The sequence below is a fragment of the Hypanus sabinus genome, chromosome 25, assembly GCF_030144855.1.
Source record: "Hypanus sabinus isolate sHypSab1 chromosome 25, sHypSab1.hap1, whole genome shotgun sequence".
Lineage (NCBI taxonomy): Eukaryota > Metazoa > Chordata > Chondrichthyes > Myliobatiformes > Dasyatidae > Hypanus > Hypanus sabinus.
In genome coordinates this window covers 6,252,296-6,276,086 of record NC_082730.1, presented here as the reverse complement: position 1 = coordinate 6,276,086, position 23,791 = coordinate 6,252,296, and the positions used below count along the sequence as shown (strand labels likewise).

At 41.7% G+C, this 23,791-nt stretch overlaps 1 protein-coding gene across 1 annotated transcript in view; it reads left to right on the top strand.

Moving 5' to 3' along the window:
* LOC132381259 (sushi, von Willebrand factor type A, EGF and pentraxin domain-containing protein 1-like) overlaps positions 1 to 23,791 on the top strand; it is a 72,327-nt gene that overhangs the window by 30,902 nt on the left and 17,634 nt on the right. Inside the window, exons 8-13 of the mRNA XM_059950640.1 lie at positions 1,744 to 1,926; positions 7,308 to 7,490; positions 14,771 to 14,867; positions 16,709 to 16,782; positions 20,572 to 20,757; positions 22,749 to 22,845. Of these exons, the coding sequence (XP_059806623.1) occupies positions 1,744 to 1,926; positions 7,308 to 7,490; positions 14,771 to 14,867; positions 16,709 to 16,782; positions 20,572 to 20,757; positions 22,749 to 22,845 (820 nt within the window). The remainder of the gene's footprint in view (positions 1 to 1,743; positions 1,927 to 7,307; positions 7,491 to 14,770; positions 14,868 to 16,708; positions 16,783 to 20,571; positions 20,758 to 22,748; positions 22,846 to 23,791) is intronic.

Here is a 23,791-nt window from a genome sequence, read left to right as displayed (position 1 = left end):
GCTGCCGATTAACTGGACTCTTAATAATTTGCACTCGTTCCTCAATCACACTTCATTTACTTTTGTACAGAATTGACAAGTGGATACAGATACCAACCAATTAGTAACCTGGTGTATGTTCACATTCCTTATTTGCACAATCAGTCATCATTCACAGTGAAAGTGTATAAAAAGATTCCGATTCAGAACTGTTTATTTTCATCCTTCAGTACATGGGTGTAAAGGAGAATAAAGTGATTGTTACTCTGGATTGATGCAGCATCAAGAACACATTAAATACAAACAAAACATGATAAGTATAAAAGCTATCCTATAAAACACAATGTACAAGTGTGTTTCTCTCTTCATTTAGCAAGTTAGGTAAAAACTGATCTTGGTGGTTGTCATTGAAAATGATTCCGTGTGATTGGTTACTCAGCCAGCTTGGAAAGAGCTGAGTACCAGGAATTCTATGACACTGGCATCCTGCAAAGAGGGCATTGGAAAAGGAGCATTCATGGTCAAGATGTCATTGGATCATCACATGTGCTCTCTTCAGGAGCAACCTGTGCTTCGCCAATAGCTCTTAATTCTTGGATGATTTCTGTTGTAAAATTATTTTGTGATTTTCACAAACATATTTTATAATGGAAGAATAGCAGGCAGAATAATAGCTACGTGTTTCCCTTCCTCCTCCATTGACGTTACCCTCACCTGCATCTCCTTAATTTTCCAAGCATCCACACCTTACCCCATCTTCCTGCTTCCTTAACAGGGATAGAGTTCCTCTTGTCCTCACCTACAGTACAGAGCAAACATCTTGGGCACATATGTATAGCTGGCTTCCTCCGTGTTTCCCTTGTCCATTCATCCCTTTCTGCTAATCTCCCTCTTGGCACCTATCACTGCAAGCAACAGAAAAGCTACACCTGCCCATTCACCTCTTCCCTTACCTCCATTCAGGGTGCTAAACAGTCCTTCTAGCTGAGGCAACAGTTCACCTGCAAATCTGCTGGGATCATCTATTGTGTTCAGTGCTCCCGATGCAGCCTCCTCTACATTGCTGGGGACTGGTTCTCCACTCCATCCACTAAAAGCAGAAATTCCAGGTTGCCAACTTCTTTAATTCCTACCCCCATTCCCATTCCAACATCGATCCATGGCCTCCTTATCTGCCACAATGAGGCCACTCTCAGGGTGGAGGAGCAACAACTCGTATTCCATCTGGGTAGCCGTCAGCCTGATGGCATCTACATTGATTTTTTCATCTTTTTTTTTCTTTTCCCCTCCCCCTTTCCTCCTCTTCACTTCTTTACTCTGGCTTCTTACCTTTTCTCCTCACTGCCAATGCCTCTCCCTGGTGTTCCTCTTCATCTCTTTCTCGTGTGGTCCACTTTCCTCTTCAATCAGATTTATCCTTCAGTCCTTTATCTCTTCCATCTGTCCCCTGCCAGCTTTTTACTTCAACTCCTTTCCCCCTTCACCTGGACTCAGTTATCACCTCTTAGTGTACTCCTTCCCCTTCCCATACCTCCTCACTCTGGCTTCTGCTCCCTTCCTTTCCAGTCCTGATGAAGTGTCACAGGCCAAAACATTAACTGTTTATTTCCCTCCATAGATGCTGCCTGATCTGCTGAGTTCCTCCAGCATTTTGTGTGTGTTGCTCACTAATAGTCTGATGTGTTGCAAATGGATAATAGTGCCTATATCCTCAGTATAGTCAGTTACCTGATGGAGATTAATGCTTTGATTTTTTTTTGGTAGCTGTTCTTTGTCATCCTCCTGACTTGCCAGCGGATGGGCAGATAGAGGCAGGATTCGGTCCAATGTACTCATATGGGGAGACTATAAGCTACAGCTGTGCTGAAGGTTTTCAGATGGTCGGCGAGAGTGTGATAGAATGTAGAGGAAACAATACATTTGTACCAGAACCTCCTTCCTGCACACGTGAGTATCCATTTCATGAACTGAGGTTTACAATTAAAAATTTGCTTACAATATAATTACACTCAGTGGCCACTTTTTTAGGTACACCTGCTCATTAATTCAATTATCTAATCAGCCAATCATGTGACAGAACCTCAGTGTAAAAAAGCATGAAGATTTGGTCAAAAGATTCAGTTATTGTTCAGACCAAACATCAGAATGGGGAAGAAATGTGATCTAAATGACTTTGACCATGGAAAGATTGTTGGTGACGGATGGAGCGGTTGGAATACCTCAGAAACTGCTGATTTCCTGGGATTTTCAAGCACAGTATCTCTACAGTTTACAGAGAATGGTGCAAAAAAAGACATCCAATGAGCAGCAGTTCTATGGACGAAAACATTTTGTTAATGAAAGAGGTCAGAGGAGACTGGCCAGACTGGTGACAGTAATTCAAATAACCACATATTTCAACAATGGTGTGCAGAACAGCATCTCTGAACCCACAACACGTTGAACCTTGAATTGGATGGGCTACAGCATCAGAAGTCCACGTACATAGACTCAGTGGCCACTTTATTAGGTACAGGAGGTATCTAGTATGACTACCTAGTGCATTCATAATAAATATTTCCTTGTCCTTAATCTGCTTTTTAAAAATTCTTCAAGTTTTGAATTTTGCAATTGAATTTCAGCCCTTTTAGTTTAGTTACGGTAATGCAAGGTTGTAAGGGATTCTTCCAAATGTGAATGCTGTAACACATTGTACAGATAGAAGTTTTCAGAGATGGTAGATGCACTGGATTTATAGGTTCTAGATAAGTATGTTGAAAGTTGTCGAAAGCTACCCCAGTTTAAGAAGGTAGAGAGAAGAAAACGGGAAGATGTAGATCAGTTAGCTTGGTATCAGGAGTGGGGAAATGTAGGAAGGTATTATTGAGAAAGTGGTATGAGCGCACTGGGAAAATCATAGGATTTGGCAGAGTCAGTGGTAGGAGATCCGATCATATCAACCTAGTCTTCTGTAACTTCTGTTAGGGATCTTGGAAGTCATAACTAACAGAATAGTAATAAAACTAAGCTGATACACATTTGGACCATTTGAAAAACTTAAGGAAAGTGCCACTTAAGAAGTAATTGAACAAAATTACATGGGATTATGGGTATGCATATGGATTGTGGTTAGTTAATCGACAGCAGAGTATAGAATAATTGGGTTGTTGTCAGATTGTGATGCTATGACCCGTTGGTGCCTCAGGGATCAGTGCTGGCTTCAGTTGTTCAGTTGATTTGAATGATGGAGCCAAGAGAAGGCAGAAGAATGGGGTTGAAAAGGATAATAAACCAGCCATTATGGAATGGAGAAGCAGACTGAATGGTCCAAATGGCCTGCTTCTGTTCCTATGTCTTATGGTCTTAAGTGTGCTAGCGTTTGAAGGCTCAGTGAGGGTGCAAAGCTGGTTGCAGTGTGCATTTTGAGGAGGATGCAGATATATCGAGTAAATAGGTGAGGAATGTTAGATATACACTAAATGGCCACTTTATTAGATATACCTGTACACATACTTGTTAATGTGGTAGCAACTCAATGCATAAAAGCATGCATTTTTGGTCAAGAGGTTCAGTTGTTGATCAGACCAACTTCAGAATGGAGAAGAAATGTGATCTAAGTGACTTAGACCTTGGAATGATTGCTAGTGTTAGGTGGGGTGTTTTGAGTATCTTAGAAACTGCTGATCTCCTGGAATTTTCATGCACAAGAGTCTTCTGAGTTTACAGAGAATGACATGAAACACAAACAAAAAAGAAATCTAGTGAGTGCCAGTTCTGTGGGCAAAAGCACCTTGTTAATGAGAGAGCTCAGAGAAGAAGGGCCCGACCGGTTTAAGCTGACAGGAAGGTGATAGTTAATCAAATAACCACGCGTTTCAACAGTGGTGTGCAGAAGAGCATCTCTGAATACACAACACATTGAACCTTGAAATGTATGGGCTACAGCAGCAGAAGTAACAACAAGAAGTACCTAATAGTGTGGCAATTGAGTATATGTTAATGACCTGGATGATGAAATTGATAGCATTGTGGCCATGTTTCCGGATGGTACACAGATAGGTGGAAGGGCAGGAAGTGTTGAGGAAGCAGAGAGTCTGCAGTAGGACAGATTAAGGGAATGAGCAAAGTTTAGATGCAATACACTGTAGAGAACCATATGGTCATGCACTTTGGTAGAAGGAAAAAAGGCGTAAGTTATTTTCTAAATGGGGAGCAAATTCAGAAATTGGAAGTGCAAAGGGACTTGGGAGCCCTAGTGCAGGAATACTTAAAGATTAACTTGCTGGTTGCAGCAGTAGTAAGGAAGGCAAATACAATTTTAGCTTTTATTTCAAAGGGACTAGAATATGAAAACGGGTGTAATACTGAGACTTTTTAAGGCATTGGTCAGACCACACAGAGTATTGTGAGCAGGTTTGGGCCCCTTATCTAAAAAAGGATGTGCAATTATTGGAGAGGGTCCAGACGAGGCTTACAAGAATGATCCTGGAATTGAAATCGTTAACAGAAATATTTGATGGCTCTGGGCCTGTACTTGCGGGAGTTTAGAAGAATGAAGGAGGGGGGGAATCTCATTGAAATCTCATCAAATATTGAAAGGCTCAGTTAGAGTGGATATGATGAGGAAATATCCTATTCCCAATAGTGGACACCGACTCAGAATCCAAGGGCACCCCTTTAGATAGAGATGAGGAGAATTTCTTTAGACGGAAGTGATGAATCAGTGGAAATCACTGTCATAGATGGCCATAGAGGTTGTCATTGGGTATATTTAAAGGAGAAGTTAATAATTTATTGATTAGCAAGGGTGTCAAAGATTGCAGGGAGAAGGTAGGAAAATGGGATTGACAGGGAAAATAAATAAGTCATAATTGAATGGCAAAGCAGACTTGATAGGCCAAATTGCCTAATTCTGCACCTATGTCTCATGGTCTAATGGATCAAAAGGAGAAGTTTTATCTTTATAAATGGTGGAAGGTCATTCACGTGAACATGGGTGGTGTCCTTGTATGTGATTCACAGAGAGTCCTAGTAAGGCAAATTGTGTGTTGGCCGTTCTGATAAAAGGATCTGATCAGAAGAGCAAAGATGTCTTATGGGAAATATATAAAACCAGACTGTATTCTACAAAATTATATTTTGCATTCTATTCTCTATGTCAGTATGGTTCTGTATGAAATGATCTGTCTGCATGGCAGACAACCAAAACCTTTCACTGTATCTTGGTACATATAACAATAATAAGCCAATTCCAACACCATGGTGCAACTTTATTTAGAATATTGTCCATGTCTGCTCTCTAACTGCTCCTTGAAAGAACACCTGTCTCAGGGAGGACCTGGAGCCACTGCAATTTGTCTATCGCCACAATAGGTCTATAGCAGGCGCGACCTCAATGGCTCTTTACACAGCCTTGGATCACTTGGACAAAGCAAATACCTATGTCAGGATGCTGTTTATTGACTATAGATCAGCATTTAACCCCATCATTCCTGCATCCTGATCAAAAAGCTACATAACCTAGGCCTCTGTACCTCCCTCTGCAACTAGATCCTCGACGTCCTAACTGAAAGATCACATTTGGTGCAGATTGGAAATAACATCTCCACCTTGCTGATAATTAACACTGGCCCACCTCAGGAATGTGTGTTTAGCCCACTGCTCTACTCTCTCACACCTATGCCTGTGCAGCTAGGCATAGCTCAAACAACATCTGTAAATTTACTGATGATACAACCATTGATGGCAGAATTTCAGATGGTGATGAGAGGGAGTACAGGAGGGAGATATACAAATTAGTTGAGTGGTGCTGCTGCAACAATCTTGCACTCAACATTGGCAAAACCAAAGAGCTCATTGTGGACTTCAGGAAGGGTAAGATGAGGCAACACAAACCAATCCTCATAGCGGGGTCAGAAGTGGAGAGAGTGAGCAATTTCACTTTCCTGGGTGTCAGTATCTCTGAGAACCTAACTTGGATGCAACATATCGATGCAGCTATAAAGAAGGCAAGACAGCAGCTATATTTCATTAGGAGTTTGAAGAGATTTGATTTATCAACTAAAACACCTGAAAACTTCTACAAATGTACTGTGGAGAGTATTCTGACTGGCGACATCACCACCTGGTATGGGGGGGGGGGGGGGGGTGTGTGGCTACTGCACAAGATTGAAATAAGTTGCAGAAACTTGTAAAATTAGTCAGCGCTATCACGGGTACCAGCCTCCACAGTGCCAAGTCATCTTCAAGGAGTGGTGCCTTAGGAAGGAGGTGTCCATCATTAAGGATCCCTATCACTCAGGACATGCCCTCTTCACACTGTTACCACTGGGAAGGAGATACGCAAGTCTGAAAGCACATACTCAGTGATTCAGGAACAGCATCTTTTTCTCTGCCATCCGATTTCTAAATTAGCATTGAACCCATGAACACTACCTCACTGCTTTTTTATTTCTGTTATTTTGCACTACTTATTTTAACTTAACTATTTAAAGGACATATATATACTCAATGTAACTCAGTTTTTTTCTCTATATTTATTTCTCATGTATTTCATTGCACTGCTGACGTAAAGTTAATAAATTTCACTGCATGCCAGTGAACTTAAATCTAATTCTGACTCTAAATGAAGGAAGGATGTATTTGTGGTGAAGGGAATGTAACAAAAGATATCAGATTGATTCTAATGATCTGAGTTTTGTCCTATTAGCAGGCAGAAAGTATATTGTCCTTTCCCTCCAAAGCTTAGTAGAATGTCAGGTGATTTCATTTGAACATACAAATCCTTCTTACTTTTGAAGAATTGTGTATGTCTGGTTGATCTAGAACCGGCCCAGGTTAAGGGGACTGCAATTCAGGACAGGTGATGGAGCTGGGTGAGTCCACAATCCTCTGCAGCCTCTTGCAATCCTGTGCATTGCGGCCTCCATACCAGGCTATGATGCAACCAGTCCGAATGCCCTCTACCATGCAGCTGTAGAAATTTGCTAGTCTTTGGTGACATACCACATCTTAAGGGCCATTTTAGGAATCATGATATAGGGTTGTGTAAGTAAGTGTCCCTGAGGTAAAATATGATCAGTGATTCCACTGAGCAGGTTAGCAGGCACAAGGAACTGAAACATCTACTCCTGCTCCTGTTCCTAATATTCTAAACATTGAAGCCAATACTATTAATTTTCAGAGGTTCATCACTACATTTTTTGCTACTAAAAATGGATTTGTTTTTTCCCTTTCTCGGTTTTGATGTAAGGTCCTAGCCTTGAAGCATTAACTCTTCCTCTCTCTATGATGCTGCCTGACCTGCAGTGTTATGTGCTGGAGACTGATACTTTGATTTGTTTTGGTAGCCGTTCAATGTCATCGTCCTGAACAGATAGCAGGTGGCCAGATAGAAGCAGGATTCGGTCTGATGTTCTCATATGGGGAGACTATCAGCTACAGCTGTGATGAAGGTTTTCAGATGGTCGGCGAGAGTGTGATAGAATGTAGAGAAAACAATACATTTGTACCAGAACCTCCCTCCTGCACACGTGAGTATGCGTTTTATTTATTTATTGGAGATATAGAATGGAATAGGCTCTTCTGGCTGCCGAGCTGCCCAGCAACCCCCAATTTAACCCTCACCTAATCACAAGACAATTTGTAGTGACCAATTAACCTACCAACTGGTACATATCATGGACTGTGAAAGGAAACTGGAGCACCTGGAGGAAGCCCATGTGGTGGCATGGAAAATATACCAACTCTTTACAGGCAGTGATGGGAATTGAACTCTGGTTTTTTGGTACTGTAACACGTACTAACCACCATGTTACTGTGCCAATAAAGATTAGTGCATTAAATTTATTTTCAAATCTTTTGAAATCATAAATGTTTGAAGTCTATTTTCTATGTGCCTTCAATCTGCTTATGTTTTGCTGTTCTTCATTATGAAAGGTAAAATATGACTTCTGGATAATTGTTAAGTTTGTATTGACTTTCTCTAAGGCTCCCATCCAGAAACAGAGGTTGAATATCTGGGTGTAATCTTGCCCCCTCTAATATGTGTAGGTGATGGTGTTCCCATCAAGGTTCGTTCTTAAAACTTCTTTTACAGAGGTAAAAAGTTTGAGGAATTAAGTTTAAAAAGTTCCTTTGACCCAAAATATCCACACCAGCCATCATGTACCCAACTATACGAATCCCATTTACCACTTGGTATGTAGCCTACTTGGCAATTGAAGTGCTCATCCAAATGTTTCTTAAATTTTGTGAGACTATCTGCTTTCACTTCCACCTCAGGCACTATATTCACATTTCAGTCCCTTTCTGGATGAAAATATTCTTCTCAGATCCAATCTAAACCTCTTATTCCCCATTTAAACCACATCCTGTGATCTTAAAAACCTCTGCCCTGGGGAGAAATTTTGTACAGCCTAAAATAAAAATGAAAATACTTGTAATACTCAGAAGGTCTGACTACACCTGTGAAAAGGTGGTTATTCAGGTCATTACATTGGATTACCAGCATTTATTAGCAATAATAATATCTTTGAGAGGTTGGTCATGACTAGATTGAACTCCTGCCTCAGCAAGGACCTGGACCCGTTGCAATTTGCCTATTGCCACAATAGGTCAACAACAGATGCAATCTCAATGGCCCTTCACATGACTTTAGACTGCCTGCACAACATAAACGCCTATGTCAGGATGCTGTTCATTGACTGTAGCTCAGCATTTAATACCATCATTCCCCACAATCCTGATTGAGAAGTTACAGAATCTGGCCCTCTGAACCTCCATCTGCAAATGGATACTCGACTTCCTAACCAGAAGACCACAGTCTGTGCGATTTCATGATAACATCTCCTGTTCAACATGATCAACACTGGTGCGCCTCAAGGGTGTGTACTTAGCCCACTGCTCTACTCTCTATATACACATGACTGTGTGGCTAGGCATAGCTCAAATACCATCGATAAAAATTTGCTGTTGATACAACCATTATTAGTAGAATCTCAGATGGTGACAAGGGTGAACAGGAGCGAGGTATTTCAACTAGTGGAGTGGTGTCACAGCAACAACCTGACACTCAATGTCAGTAAGATGGAAGAGCTGATTGTGGACTTCAGGAAAGCTGAGATGAAGTAACACATACCATCCTCATAGAGGGATCATAAGTGGAGAGAGTGAGCAGTTTCAAGTTCCTGGGCGTCAAGATCTCTGAGGATTTAACCTGGTCCCAACATATTGATGCAGTTATAAAGAAGGCAAGACAGCAGCTATACTTCATTAGGAGTTAAAGAGATTTGGTATGTCAAGACAAACAGTCAAAAACTTTTATAGATGTACTGTGAAGAACATTCTGACAGGCTGCATCACTGTCTGGTATGGGGGGAGGTGGGGCGAAGGTTACTGCACAGGACCGAAAGAAGCTGCAGAAGGTTGTAAATCTAGTCGGCTCCATCTTGGGTACTAGCCTACAAAGTAGCAAGGACATCTTCAAAGAGTGGTATCTCAGGCAGCGTCCATTATTAAGGACGTCCAGCACCCAGGGCATGCCCTCTTCTCACTGTTACCATTAGGCAGAAGGTACAGAAACCTGAAGGCACACACTCAGTGATTCAGGAACAGCTCTTTCTACTCTGATCTGTTTCCGAAATGGACATTGAACTCTTGAACACTACCTCACTTTTTTAATATATATTATTTCTGTTTTCTGTGCGATTTTTAATCTATACAATACTGGAGTCTATTTATTTATTTGTTGTTTTTTTCTTCTATATTATGTATTGTGTTGATCTGCTGCTGCTAAGTCAACAAATTTTATGTCACATGCCGGTGATAATAAACCTGATTCTGGTAGTAATAGTAATAATAATAATAATAATAATAATAAGTACTTTATTGATCCAGAGTAGGAAATTCTTTTGATAGAGCAGCAACGTTTTAAAAAAACACACTTAGCAGTGTAGCAGTGTGCAGACTTAACTAATGATAAAATACAGAATAATAATATACACAATAATAATGTACCAATATGCAATAATAATGGACAAAATAATAGAGACTATTGTACTATAATCTGTATTGTTGCACAGAGATGAACTGTTGTATATGCTTATTACATTTGGTTAGAAAGATTTTCTGACAGAATGACTCTGCTCGAAAAGGTGCACTGTTGCTTATTCTGTAGGTCATGGAGAGGATGTACCAGATTGTCCATAATGGATAAGTTTTTATAGTTTATAGTTCTATTAATTTTCAATTTTCTTACTGTCTATCCTCTACCTCTTACGATTTTGTACATGTCTATTTTTCCCCTTTCAGCTTCCTCTGCCCCTCAGAAAAATCAATACCAGATTATTCACTAGGTGCTCATCACTGAAATGTTCCATCCTGAGCAACATCCTCATGGATTGCCTCTGCACCTTCAAAGCTGAACGTAAATTTATTATCAAAGTATGTATATCATATATAATGTTGAGATTCATCTTCTTCCAGAGTCCCAAAACAAAGAAAGACAATGGAATCCATGAGAAACTGCGCACGACAAAAACCGACAGACATCCAAACTGCGTAAAAATGTACAACTTATGCAAATCATAAAAAGAAATAAGTGCATTCACATGCTTCCCAAGTTGTTACTGTACAGTTTGTACCCACTGAAGCCTAGTGTAATCAATGGTGAAGGAGTCACGGAGAAGTACAGCGGAGAAACAGGCCCTTCGGCACATCTAGTCCACGCTGAAACAATTTAAACTGCCTCCTCCCAACAACCTGCACTGGGACCATAGCCCTCCAAATCCCAGCTATCCGTGTACCTATCCAAACTTCTCTTAAACATTGAAATCGAGTTTGCATAGACCACTTGTGCTGGCAGCTCGTTCCACATTCTCACAACCCTCCAAGTGAAGAAATTTCCCTTCATGTTCCCCTTAAACTTCTACCTTTCACCCTAACCCATGACCTTTGGGTCCCACCCAACCTCAGTGGAAACAGCCTGCTTGCATACCCAATCAATACCCCTCATAATTTTGTGTACTTCTATCAAATTTCCCCTCAATCTTCTATGTTGTAAAGAATACAGTCCAAACTTATTCAATCTCTCCTTATGACTCAGGTCCTCCAGACCTGGCAACATGCTTGTAAATTTTTTCTGCACTCTTTCAACCTTGTTTACATTTTCCTGTAGGTAAGTGATGCAATACCCCAAATTATGGTGGCCAGTGTGCCAAAAGCTTTCTTTATGACCCTATCTACCTGTGACACCATTTTCAACAATTTTGCACCTGTATTCCCAGATCACTTTGTTCTACACATTCGTCAGTGCCCTACTGTTCACTGTGTAAGACCTACTGGTCGGTCCTACCAAAGTGCAAATCCTTGCACATGTCTGCAATAAATTCCATCTGCCAGAGTGAATATTTAATAGGGGTTCTGTTGCTTTTTCCAAGATCAATTTCTATCCCTCAACTATCAGGCTCTTGAACTGCACTCATTTGCCCCATCATTGAAATGTTCCCACAACCATTTATTTCATTTTGAGGACTCTTTATTGCATTATCTCATGTTCTCGTTATTTATTGTTATTTATTTATATTTGTATTTGCACAGTTTGTTGTCTTCTGCACTCTGATCTTTCATTGATTCTGTTGTAGTTACTATTCTGTAGATTTGACAGACTGACAGACATACTTTATTGATCCCAAGGGAAATTGGGTTTTGTTACAGTCGCACCAACCAAGAATAGTGTAGAAATATAGCAATATAAAACCATAAATAATTAAATAATAATAAGTAAATTATTTCAAGTGGACTAAGTCCAGGACCAGCCTATTGGCTCAGGGTGTCTGACACTCCGAGGGAGGAGTTGTAAAGTTTGATGGCCACAGGCAGGAATGACTTCCAATGACGCTCAGTGTTGCATCTTGGTGGAATGAGTCTCTGGTTGAACGTACTCCTGTGCCTAACAGGAGTATGTCTGTGGGAAAATGAATCTCAGGGTTGTATATGGTGATATATATGTATTTTGATAATAAATTTAAATAGCTGGATAGATACTTTATTGATCCCAAAGAAAATGACAGTGTCGCAGTAGCATTACAAGTGCACAGATGTGAATATTAGAAGAGAGGTAGAAAGAATAAAAATAAGTTACTACAAACAGTCTAACAGGAGTGTTAGGAGTGTCACTTCCTTGGCTATTGGTTGAGCCTAATGGACAAGGGTAAGAATGACCTCTTTGGAGCAGCACAGTTGTCTTAGTCTGTTACTGAAAGTGCTCCTCTGTTCAGCCAAGGCGGCATGCAGAGGGTGAGAGACATCCTGCAGAATTTCCAGGATTTTCCATAGGATCCTTTGATCTACCACAGCCTCCACTGTGCCCAGTTTGATTCCTATAACAAAGCCAGTCTTTCTAATCAATTTATTGAGCCTGTTGACATCATGATGCCATTGACCCAGCACACCACCGCATAGTAGATTGTACTGGCGACAGAAGGCTGGTTGAGCATCTGAAGAAGAGGCCTGCATGCTCCAAAGGACCTCAGTCTCCTCAGGAAGTAGAGGGGAGGGTCTCACAACATCCATGTCCTCACCATCAATAGTAACAGAGAGCAGTGTAGACTTGGTCTTCCTAAAGTCCATCACCATTGCCTTTGTCCTACTAATGTTGAGCTGCAGATGATTCAGCTTGCACCATTTGTCCAAGTCCTCCACCAGGGCCCTGTACTCATTCTCCTGTCCTCCCTTTATACCTCCAACTATTGCTGAATCATTAGAGAATTTCTGCAGATGACATGACTCTGTATTGTATCTGAAGTCCGAGGTGTACAGGGTAGACAGGAAGAGTGTCAATACAGTCCCCTGTGGGGCCTCAGTGCTGCTTATAGCCATGTTTGACACACAGCTCTGAAACCGCACAAATTATGACCTGCCAGTCAGGTAGCCCATTATCCAGGATACAATGGAGGAGCCAATCTGCATTGAACAGAACTTTTCCCCCAGCAATGAGGGCTGAATGGTATTGAAGGCAGTTGAGAAATGAAAAAGAAAAACTTGATCCTCACAGTGCTGTCCTTCTTATCCAAATGGCAGTAGGCTCTGTTTGGCAGGTAGATGACAGCATTGTCAACTCCAATTTAGGCAAACTGCAGGGGATTGAGGGCTGATCTGACATAGGGTTGGAGGTAAGCCAGGATCAACCTCTCTAGGGTCTTCATGATGTGTGAGGTTAGGGCCACTGGGCGGTAGTCACTTAAGACTTTTGGTTGGCCCTTCTTAGGTACTGGGACCACTCATGATGTTTTCCACACAGTTAAGACCGTTTCAAGGCTGAGGGTCAGATTGAAATTTCACTGGAGAACTGCACACAGCTGCTCAGCACATTCCTTGGGGTTCACACCATCCAGTCCCAATGCTTTGCCATGTCTGTTTCCCCAGAGCCTTTCTCACCTGCTCAGTAGTGAAGGTGAGACCATGATGACTGGGGTGTTGCTGGAAGGTGGAGGCTGGGAGGAGGTGATGATTGCGACGATAGCAGTTGGTATTTGGAGGTGTGAATGGTTAGTGCAGGGCAAGGAGGGGATGTATCCTGTGTTGTTCATCCAAATGTTGAACTGGAGGGAGGGGAGGCATTGGTTCTGAGGGTTCTCGGCACCTGGGCTGGTGTGCTGAGGAGGGTTTGAACAGGAAGGCAGTTATTAAACCTATTGAAGAATTGGTTTAACTCATTAACCCATTCATGACTGCATTCCAGGGCTCTACAGCTAGGCTGATTGAAGCCAGTGATGTTTTTCATGCTTTGCCACTCTTCTGTGTGCTACTCTGCCCAAGCTTGTTCTCCAGCTCTCTCCTGTATTCCTCTTTAGCCATCTTGATCTTCCCCTTTAGCTCACTCTGCACGTGTTTAAATTCTTCCCTATCTCCAGGTCTAAAGCCTGTGTTTGGAAAGAGCCTTTAGATCACTGGTTTGTTGTTCAGGAAGCAGTGAACAGTCCTTGATAGTATTACAGTGTCCACACAGAAGTTATTGCAGCCTGTGGTGCAATCAGTAAGTCCGTTAATGTTCTCCCCATATGGTTCCCAAAGCACATTCCAGTTAGTAACCTCAAAGCAGCCCTTCAAGACCTCGATGGCCTCTGGAGACCATTTCTGTACTATCCTGGTGGTAACGAGCTGTTGATGTAGTTTGGGCTAATACAGCAACAGCTAGCGACCACTATGATAAGATTTACTTTGACCATTGTTATAAGGTACCACAACTTGAAGCCACAGTACTAGTTCTTCACATTGTTTTTGGAGGCTGGTGCTGACCATTCCTTTCAAACATGAATGGGCAGGAGAGAGGCCAACTCTGTGATATCTATCTATATCTACTTATTGACTGATTGATTGATTGATTGATTGATTGACATACAGTGTGGAATAGGCCTTCCCGGCCACGCCGCCCAGCAATCCCCCAGATGAATCCCAGCTCAAGCATGAGACAAGTTACAATGACAAATTAACCAACCAACCAGTACGTCTTTGGATTGTGAGAGGAAACCAGAGCCACTGCAGGAAACCCATGCAGTTACGAGAAGAACATACAGACTCCTTATAGGTAGCAGCGGGAATTGATATGGGTCATGGTACTGTAAACCAATGTGCTGACTACTACAGTACTATTGCGCTGTTGAATCTTATGTTCACTGTTAAAGTGGTGGGATATCAAAAATGTCACTGTTGTAAAATGCTTAATGATACATTCCTGTCAAATGCCTTATGAACCTATTGGAGATCCCTGTGTCTGCAGCACCTTAACTCTTTCCCCTGTTTTTCTGTGTAGTGAGGAACTGCAGTAATCCAGAAGAAATAGCAAATGGATATATTCAGGCACCAAATACAACTTTTGGAAGTCGAGCTACTTTTTCCTGTAAAACGGGGTGAGTATTTGGTGAACCAGATGTCAGGTGGGCAAACTCTGAACTCTAACCATTGAGCACAACCTATGGATTCACTTTCAAGGACTTTACAACTCATGTTCTCAAGATTTATTTATTTTTGGAAGGAGCATAAATGGTATAGAAGCATCCATGTCCTTGAATAGAATATCTTACAAAAGTAGTGGATATGGCCCAATCCATCATGGGTAAAGCCCTCCCAACCATTCAGCCTATCTACACAGAGTTTTGCTGCAGAAAAGCAGCATCATTCACCAGGGGCCCCCACCACCAACGTCATATATTCTTCTTGCGGCTGCCAACAGGACAAAGGCTCAGGAGCCTCAGGGCTCACACCATCAGCTTCAAGAACAGTTATTACCCCACGGCCACCAGACTCTTGAACCAAAGGGGATAACTTCACTTAATTTCACTTGCCCCTCTCTGAAATGTTCCCACGACCTATGGACTCACTTTCAAGGGCTCTTCATTTTGTGTTCTCAATATTTATTGTTTATTTATTTATAATTATTCCTTCTTTATTTTTGTATTTGTACATTTGTCTTTCACATTCTAATTGAACGCTCAAGATGGTGCAGTCTTTCATTGATTCTATTACGTTTGTTAGTCTATTATGGATTTATTGAGTATGCTCGCAAGAAATTGAATCCCAAAGTTGTATATGGTGACATATACGTACTTTGTTAATAAATTTACGTTGAAATTTATTTATATATTATTAGTTTTTTATTTACATAGCTTGTCTTCTTTTGTACATTATTTGCTTGAAAATCTTTGTTTCTGTGCAGCTTTTCATTGCTTCCGTTGTATTTCCTCGTCTTACTATGAATGCCTGCAAGAAAATGAATCTCAGGGTAGTACATAGCAATATATATGCACTTTGATAATAAATGTAATTTGACTTTGAAATTTGGAATTTATCACATCAATCCCTATCATAACTTCAAGGGCTGAGAAATCATATTGGTCAGAATGCTTCTTTCAGTTTCTTCCTTTTGATATTTTCGTTCTCTCATCAGCAAGCTAGGAGTGTTGAGTTCTAAAGGGTGCCTGGGAGCTATGCGTGATGAGACTACAGATCCCTCTCCTTAACCATTGACACTGAAGGGAACCAGAGGAAATACAGGAAAACAAAGCCGGGTTAATTAGAATCATGTAGAGGCCAAAAGAGAGACCAGAAGACATAGGAGCAGAATTAGACCATTCAGCCCATTGAATCTTTGCCACCTTTCCATCATGGCTGATTTATTTTCCTTCTCAATCTCATTCTCCTGCTTTCTCTCCAGAACCTTTGATGCCCTGACTAACCAAGAACCTATCAATCACTGTTTTAAGTATACCCAATGGCTCGGCATCCACGGCCGTCAATGGCAAAAAATTCCACAGATTCACCACCCTCTGGCGAAAGAAGCTTCATCTCAGTTCTAAATGAACATCCTGTATTCTGAGCTCTCATCCTAGTCTCACACACTATTGGTAACATCCTCTATCTAGACCTTTCAATGTGTGTTAGGTTTCAACCCTTTCATTCTTGTAAGAGTAATCAATGACTCTTCATACGTATGTGAATTGGAGCAATGACTCATTCTACACCACTGTCCCTTTTGACCCACAGCAACCCTTATCTGAAAAAATCTCTTTTGAGCAATTTAACCTGCTTTAATTTGTATCTTGCTACACTTTTCCTTCATTGTACCATTGTGTTGGTTCATATTCTGAATTAAATAAACATTATGTTTCTTCTTAACCAAGATATTGAAGCACTGACTTATTTGGCTCTCATTTTTATACCAGTTTCTCAGTAATAACTTGTCTCTCTCTAGATATCAGCTGGTGGGAAGTAGCTACTTGTTGTGTGCTGCTGATGGATGGGATGGACAAATGCCAACATGTGAGGGTAAGGTCAGATCCTTGGAATGTTGCACAGTGAATGAGGACATCAACAATATTTCCTCCATGGACTGCTGAATATTTTATTTCAATACCCGTTAAGTGTGCTGATTTTTTTCGGAATGGTTAGGAAATATTGTTTTGTTCTATGTAGTATAAAAGTCAAGTGTGGCATGGAAAATGTGTGAGTTCGAATACCTTTCAGATTTCTCACTAAGGTAGACTTCATACATACTGAGAACATGATGAAGATAAGAGAATGAGAGTAAGAGTAGGCCACCAGGCCTTCAAGTCTGTCCCAGCATTCAGTAGATCATAGCTGGTAACATTGAAACAGCCTTCCCTCTAGCTGTGGCAGGAGTGATACCTCTCTCTTGCTCAATAGTGAGAGAGAACCTGTGGGATGGACTTTTTTAATGGACTAGATCATGGTCTCTGGGGACTTTGCTATTGCATGGTGGATGGTGAAGGGGGGCTGATGATTTTGATGAGGCATGGGGGAGGAGTGAAGGTTGATGCTTTTGCTGCTGTGTGTGTGGGGGAGAGACTTTGGGGTTTTAGCGTTTTCCCGTCATTCATTCTTTGGTTGTTTTTTTTTCTGTTTTGTGGATGTCTGTGAACAGTAATAATTTCGGGTTCTATACTGTATGCATTCTCTGAAAGAAAATTGAACCACAGGCTTCATGTCATCCTCTGTACCCTTGATCTGCTGATGTTTCAAACCTTATGTCACTTCCTCTTCAAACAGCCAGAACAGTCCTCCAGAAGAGAAAACTTGACAGACTCACTATCCTCTGCAAGAAGAAATTTGTACCCATGTTGGGTTTAAACAGTCTTTCCCTAATAATTGTAACTGTGACTCGTGGTTTAAGATTCTCCCAGAAGTGAAAACAGTACAGCTTCCACTCTGTCATATCCCCTCAAGATCTGATTGCTTCAATAAGAATACCCCTCATTCTTCTAATTTCTTTATCTTCTCATGATAAGACAGCTCTCTCATCCCAGTTAGTGATTTAAATGATTCTAAACAAGAAATTTTGGTTTCTTCCCCCTTCTTTTCCAGTCCTGATGAAGGGTCTCGGCCCAGAATGACAACTCCATACATGCTGCCTGACCTGCTGAGTTTCTCCTGCATTTTGTGCGTGTGTTATTCCAGACCAACTGTGATGCTGATTTTGAAGCACCTTTAGAAGTGGCCCAGCATCATGAGTGATGCTGGGGGAGGGATGCCCGTGTTCAATTTTGCATCTTCATTGCTCTGTCCTCGGAATTGTGTGGTGTTAAAGATAAAGATTAGCTTTATTTGCCAGATGTAGATCAGAACATCGCAACATACCATGAAATATGTCGTTTTCGTCAACAACCAACAGAGTCCAAGGATTGTGTGTGGGCAGCTCGCAAGTGTTGCCTTGCTTCTGGCGCTATCTGAGCATGCCCAAAACTTACTAACCCTTAAGACCATATGGAATAGGAGCAGAATCATACACTTCCCAACACTGGATTCCATCTGCCATTTCTTTGCCCATTCTCCTAATCTAGGTCCTTCTGTAGCCCCTCTACTTCCTCAAGCTACCTGCCCTTCCATCTATCTTCGTATTGTATACAAACTTTGCAACAAAGCCATCAATGCCATCATCCAAATCATTGACATATAAAATAAAAAGAATCACTCCCAACACAGACCTCTGTGCAACACCACTAGTCACCAGCAGCCAACCAGAAAAAGCTCCCTTTATTCCCTCAGCCATTGATTTATCCATGTTAGAATCTTTCCTGTAAAACCTTGGGTTCGTAGCTTGTTAAGCAGCCTCGTGTGGCATCTTATAAATTGTAGACCACATCCTTACTACTGTTTGGGGATCTGTATACAACTCCCATCAGAGTCCTTTTACCTTTGCATTTCTTAGTTCTATACAAATGATTCAACACCTTCTGAGCCTTTGTCATCTCTTTCTAATGATTTGATTTAATTTTTTTACGAACAGAGCAACACCACTTCTTCTGCCTTCCTGCCTATCCTTTTGATACAATGTGTATCCTTGGACATTAAGCTCCCAGCTATACTCTTTCAGTGATGCCTACAACTTCATGCGTGCCAATCTGCAACTGTGCTAGAAGTTCATCTGCCTTATTCCGTAGACTGCATGTATTCAAATATAACACCTTCAGTCCTGCATTCACCCTTTTTGATTTTGTCAACCTTTTGCCTTGTTGACTGCAATTTTGTCCTATCAACAGCCTCACCGCACTACACTACATACTGCCTCTGTTTGCAAACCAGCTATCTCATCTTCAGTAATATCATCCATCCTTCCTACGATACTTCTTACATTGAAATATACGCTGCTCAGGACACTAGTCGTACCACGTGTAACCTTTTGATTCCTAACTGTATCGCCAACATCTGCCTCCACAACTACTCCACTAACTGTTCTGGCACTCTGGTTCCCATCGCCCTGCAACTCTAGTTTAACTCCCACTTCCTGCTAAGACATTAGTCCCCCTCCAGTTCAGGTGCAAACTGTTTCATCTGTACTGGACCTACCTTCCCTGGAAGAGAGCCCAATGATACAAAAATCTTATGCCCACCCTCCTATACCAGCTCCTTAGCCATGTATTAAACTGTAAAAAATCTTCCTAGTTCTGGCCTCACTAGCACGTGGCATGGGTAGCAATCCTGAGATCACAACCCTGGAGGTCCTTCCCTTTAACTTAGCACCTAACTCCCTGAACTCCCTGTGCAGAACCATGTAACTTATCTATGTCATTGATACTTACATGGACCAAGACTTCTGGCTGTTCACCCTCCCACTTAATGCTGAGGACTTGACCCGAGATATCCCGGACTATGGCATCTGAGATGCAACATACCAACTGGGAATCTCATTCTTGCCAACAGAACCTCCTGTCTGTTCCCCTAACTAACAAATCCCCTATCACCACAAGGTGCCTTTTCTCCACCCCCCCCCCCTTCCCTCTTCCCTTTTGAGTCAGAGAGGCAGACTCAGTGCTATAGACCTGACCACTGTGACTTTCCTCTGTTAGGTCAACCTCCCTAACAGTATCCAAAGTGGTACCTGTTGTTGAGGGGGATGGCCACAGGGTACTATGCACTGGCGCCTTAACCCCTTTCCCTTTCCTGACTGTCACCTAGTTTTCTGTGTCCTGCAGTTTGGGTGTAATTACCTCTCTATATGTCCTATCTATCACCCCTTCAGCCTCTCAAACTATCCAGAGACCAGTTCCAGCTCCAGTGCCCTAACGTGGTTTATTAGAAGCTGCATCGGGATGCACTTCTCGCAGTTGTAGTCGTCAAGGATACTGGAGGTCACTCTGCCTTCCCATGTCCTGCAAGAGGAACATTCCACTATCCTGCCTGGCATCTCTACTGTTCTAACTAAGCAGATATAAAGAAGGAAAGGCAAAAAAAAACTTAAACCTGGAGCTTTTCTTTTCTTTCTCTGACTGAAGCCATGAAGAACTAAAGCCTCAAGATCAGCATTGACTCTGTCCACTCAGACACCGGCTACTGCAAAGATGGCCACTGTGCTGGCCCCTGCCTGCCTTTAATTTGCCTTCCAAACATCCTTAGAATGTGGGAGGAAACCAGAGCAACACATGCGATCACAGGGAGAATGTACAAACTCCTTACAGGCAGCAGGGTAATTGAACCCTGTTCTTACACTGGCAGCTGTAAAGCATTATGCTACCATGCTGACCTGTAGCAGTTCCCAAAAGATAACATTTTCATCTGGACTTCTCTTCAGAGCATTAATGATGTTTCATTTATCCTCAGCTGTCAGATGTGCTCCTCTTCCACTAATTAACAATGGGATAGCTCCATCACCACCCAGCGGAGAGCAGTGGGAGTATGGAGCAGTCGCAGCGTACTCCTGTGATGCAGGCTATTCATTACAAGGTGCAGTCAATCTCACTTGTAAAGAGAATGGAGAGTGGAACTGGACTCCTCCAATGTGCATAGGTATGCTGCTTAGTTTGGATGTTTGTTTTCTATAAACTGTTTTACAGTAATGACCATGCACTGTTCTCAATAGTGATTCTGTGTGTCCTGCCTCTTTCCCTGGTGCATAAGAGTAACTCTAGAGCATAGATCACAGAACAGTTCAGCACAAAAAGGCCCTTTGGCCTGTGATGTACTGAACTGATTAAGCTAATGATACCCAGTTACACTGATTCCTTTTGTCTACACATGGTCCAGCTCCCTTCATTCCACGTGGTAAGAGCCTCTTGAACGCCTCTGTTGTACTCGCCTCCACACTGCACCTTGACAGCACATTCCAGGCACCCATCACTCTCTGTGTAAACGCATGCCCAGCACCTCTCCTGTGGGAATGAGACTTGAGAAGATTTACCTCCTTGGTTCTAGATAATGAAGTAAGGATTTTCCAAAAAAGAATAGGAATTGTGTTATTTGAATCAGGCTGAGTCAAATTTGAATCAAAGGGCAGGCAGGTGATCAGAAAGGACAGCAAATACAGTACTCATGGTGTTGTATCTAAATGCACGTACTATAGGAAATAAGGTGGATGATCTTGTTGCAATATTACAGATTGCCAGGTATGATTATGCGGCCATCACTGAATGATGGCTGAAGAATAGTTGTACGTAGTTGGGAGCTGAATGTCCAAAGTTACATGTTATATCAGAGGATGGGAAGGTAGGCAGAGTGGGTAGAATGGCTCTACTGGTAAAGAATGGCATTAAATCAGTAGAAAAATGTGACAAAGAATCGGAAGATGTTGAATTCTTCTGGGTTGAGTTAAGAAACTGCAAGGGTAAAAGGACATTGACGGTAGTTATATACAGGCCTCCCAACAGTGGCTGGGAGATGGCCCACAGGTTGCAACAGGAAGTAGAAATGGTGAGTCAAAAGGGCAATGTTATGGTAGTCATGGGAAATTTTAACATGCAATTCAATTGTGAAAATCAGGTTGGTAATGGATCTCAGAAAGTGAGTTTATTGAATGCCTAAGAAATAGCTTTTTAGAGCAGTTTGTCATTGAGCCTACTAGGGGATCGGCTATACTGGATTGGGTGTTATGTAATGAACCAGAGATGATTAGGGAGCTTAAGGTAAAAGAACCCTTAGGAGCCAGTGATCACAATATGATTGTGTTCAACTTGAAATTTGATAGGGAGAAAGTAATGTCTGATGTAGCAGTATTTCAGTGGAGTAAGGGAAATTACAGTGGTATGAGAGAAGAATTGGCCAAAGTAAATTGGAAGGAGCTACTGGCAGGGATGACAGCAGAGCAACAATGGCATACATTTCTGGGAAAAATGAGGAAGGTGCAGGAAATGTGTATTCCAAAAATTAAGTACTCAAATGGTAAAATAGTACAACTGTGGCAGACAAAGGAAGTCCAAGCTATTGTAAGAGCAAAAGAAAGGGCATACAACAAAGCAAAAAATTAGTGGGAAGATAGAAGATTGGGAAGTTTTTAAAAACTTACAGAGAGCAACTAAAAAAAATCATTAGAAGGGAAAAGATTAAATATGAAAGCAAGCTAGAAAATAATAGCTAAGTATGGTGAAAGTTAGAAGTTGTGTGTGTGTGTGTGTGTGTGTGTGTGTGTGTGTGTGTGTGCGTGTGCGTGCGTGCGTGCGTGCGTGTGAAAGGGAGAGAGAGAGAGAAAAGAGTACATGTCCTGGGTGATGGGGGTCCTTAATGATGGATACTACCAATTGAAGGTGTCCTCATTGGTGGGGTGGTGGGGAGGCTAGTATCCATGATGCAGATGGCTGTGCTTACAGCCTCCGAGGTTTCATTATTACTTATCAAAAAGAATTCAATGCACTTGTTACAAATTATCTCTTTAATTTCTCTAGATGGGAGATGAGATCAAATGTGGAAAATTCACAGCAAAACATTTCTGTCGATCACATCAAAAAGCTATTGGAGATCCTGGTGTTGTGCAATGCCTTTACTGTCCCTTTTCTGTCTCTGTGTAGCGAAGAACTGTGGATATCCAGGAGAGATAGTGAATGGATATTCTTTGGCAGCAAATACTACCTTTGGAAGTAGAGCCATTTTTTATTGTAAAAAAGGGTGAGTTTTTGGATAATGAAAATGAAAAAAGATGTAGATGCTAGAAATTAAAACAGAAAATGTTATAAACAGCAAGTCATACAGCATCTGTACAGAGAGAAGCAGTTATGTTTCAGGTCCAAAATTTAACAAAATAAAGCAGTGATCTTAAATTGAAGAGAAGATGGCAAAATGAATGAGTAAATATTGCAAGCTTGATTTCCAGTACACTTCCTGATCTTGCATCCTCTGCTCTTTCCTCTAACCCCATCCCTTTTCCTTACTCCAACTCCCGCTGTTCTCTCTTACCTTCCCTGACTCTGAACAAGCATTCCTCAACAGAGGTCTCAACTCTGCTTTCATTCTTAATGAATGTCGAATTTGATGTGATATCATCTACCACCACTGTGCCCATTCCTTTTGCCAGGAGCTTGTATTCTAGACTACAGATCTTTCTTATTATCTCCACATGTACCAATCCAGAATCAGAATCAAGTTTTATTTCATGAAATTTGTTAACATAGCGGAGGCAGTACAATGCAATACAGGATAATATAGAGAAAAAGAAATAAGAAAATGTCATGGTTCCAGTTGGCTATTCCCCTTTCTTTCTCCCCGATTATGCCCCAATTTCAGTCAATTGCTGCTAGTTACCCAATTACCGTACATCTGGCTTTCATTAGAGACTGGAAATAAATACGATGGCGACTCTATCACAGGTTGCCAGTTCGTTGGTCAATTCTCGTGTGATCTTTCGTTCCCTGTTCCGATTGGAACCGGTAGTTCTAAGTTCCGCTCTAGTTTCTAGAGAGTCCCTGTGAATCCCGTCTCCTTGTCAAGATCCCTTTGGTTTCCTGCTGTTCGTTCAGGTCTGCGCCAGCCTCCCCAACTGAGTCGACGTGCCAGTGTCCTGAATTTGGGTTCTCCTCCGTCGCCCCCGTGTAACAGAACAAACTGGCCAGAATGA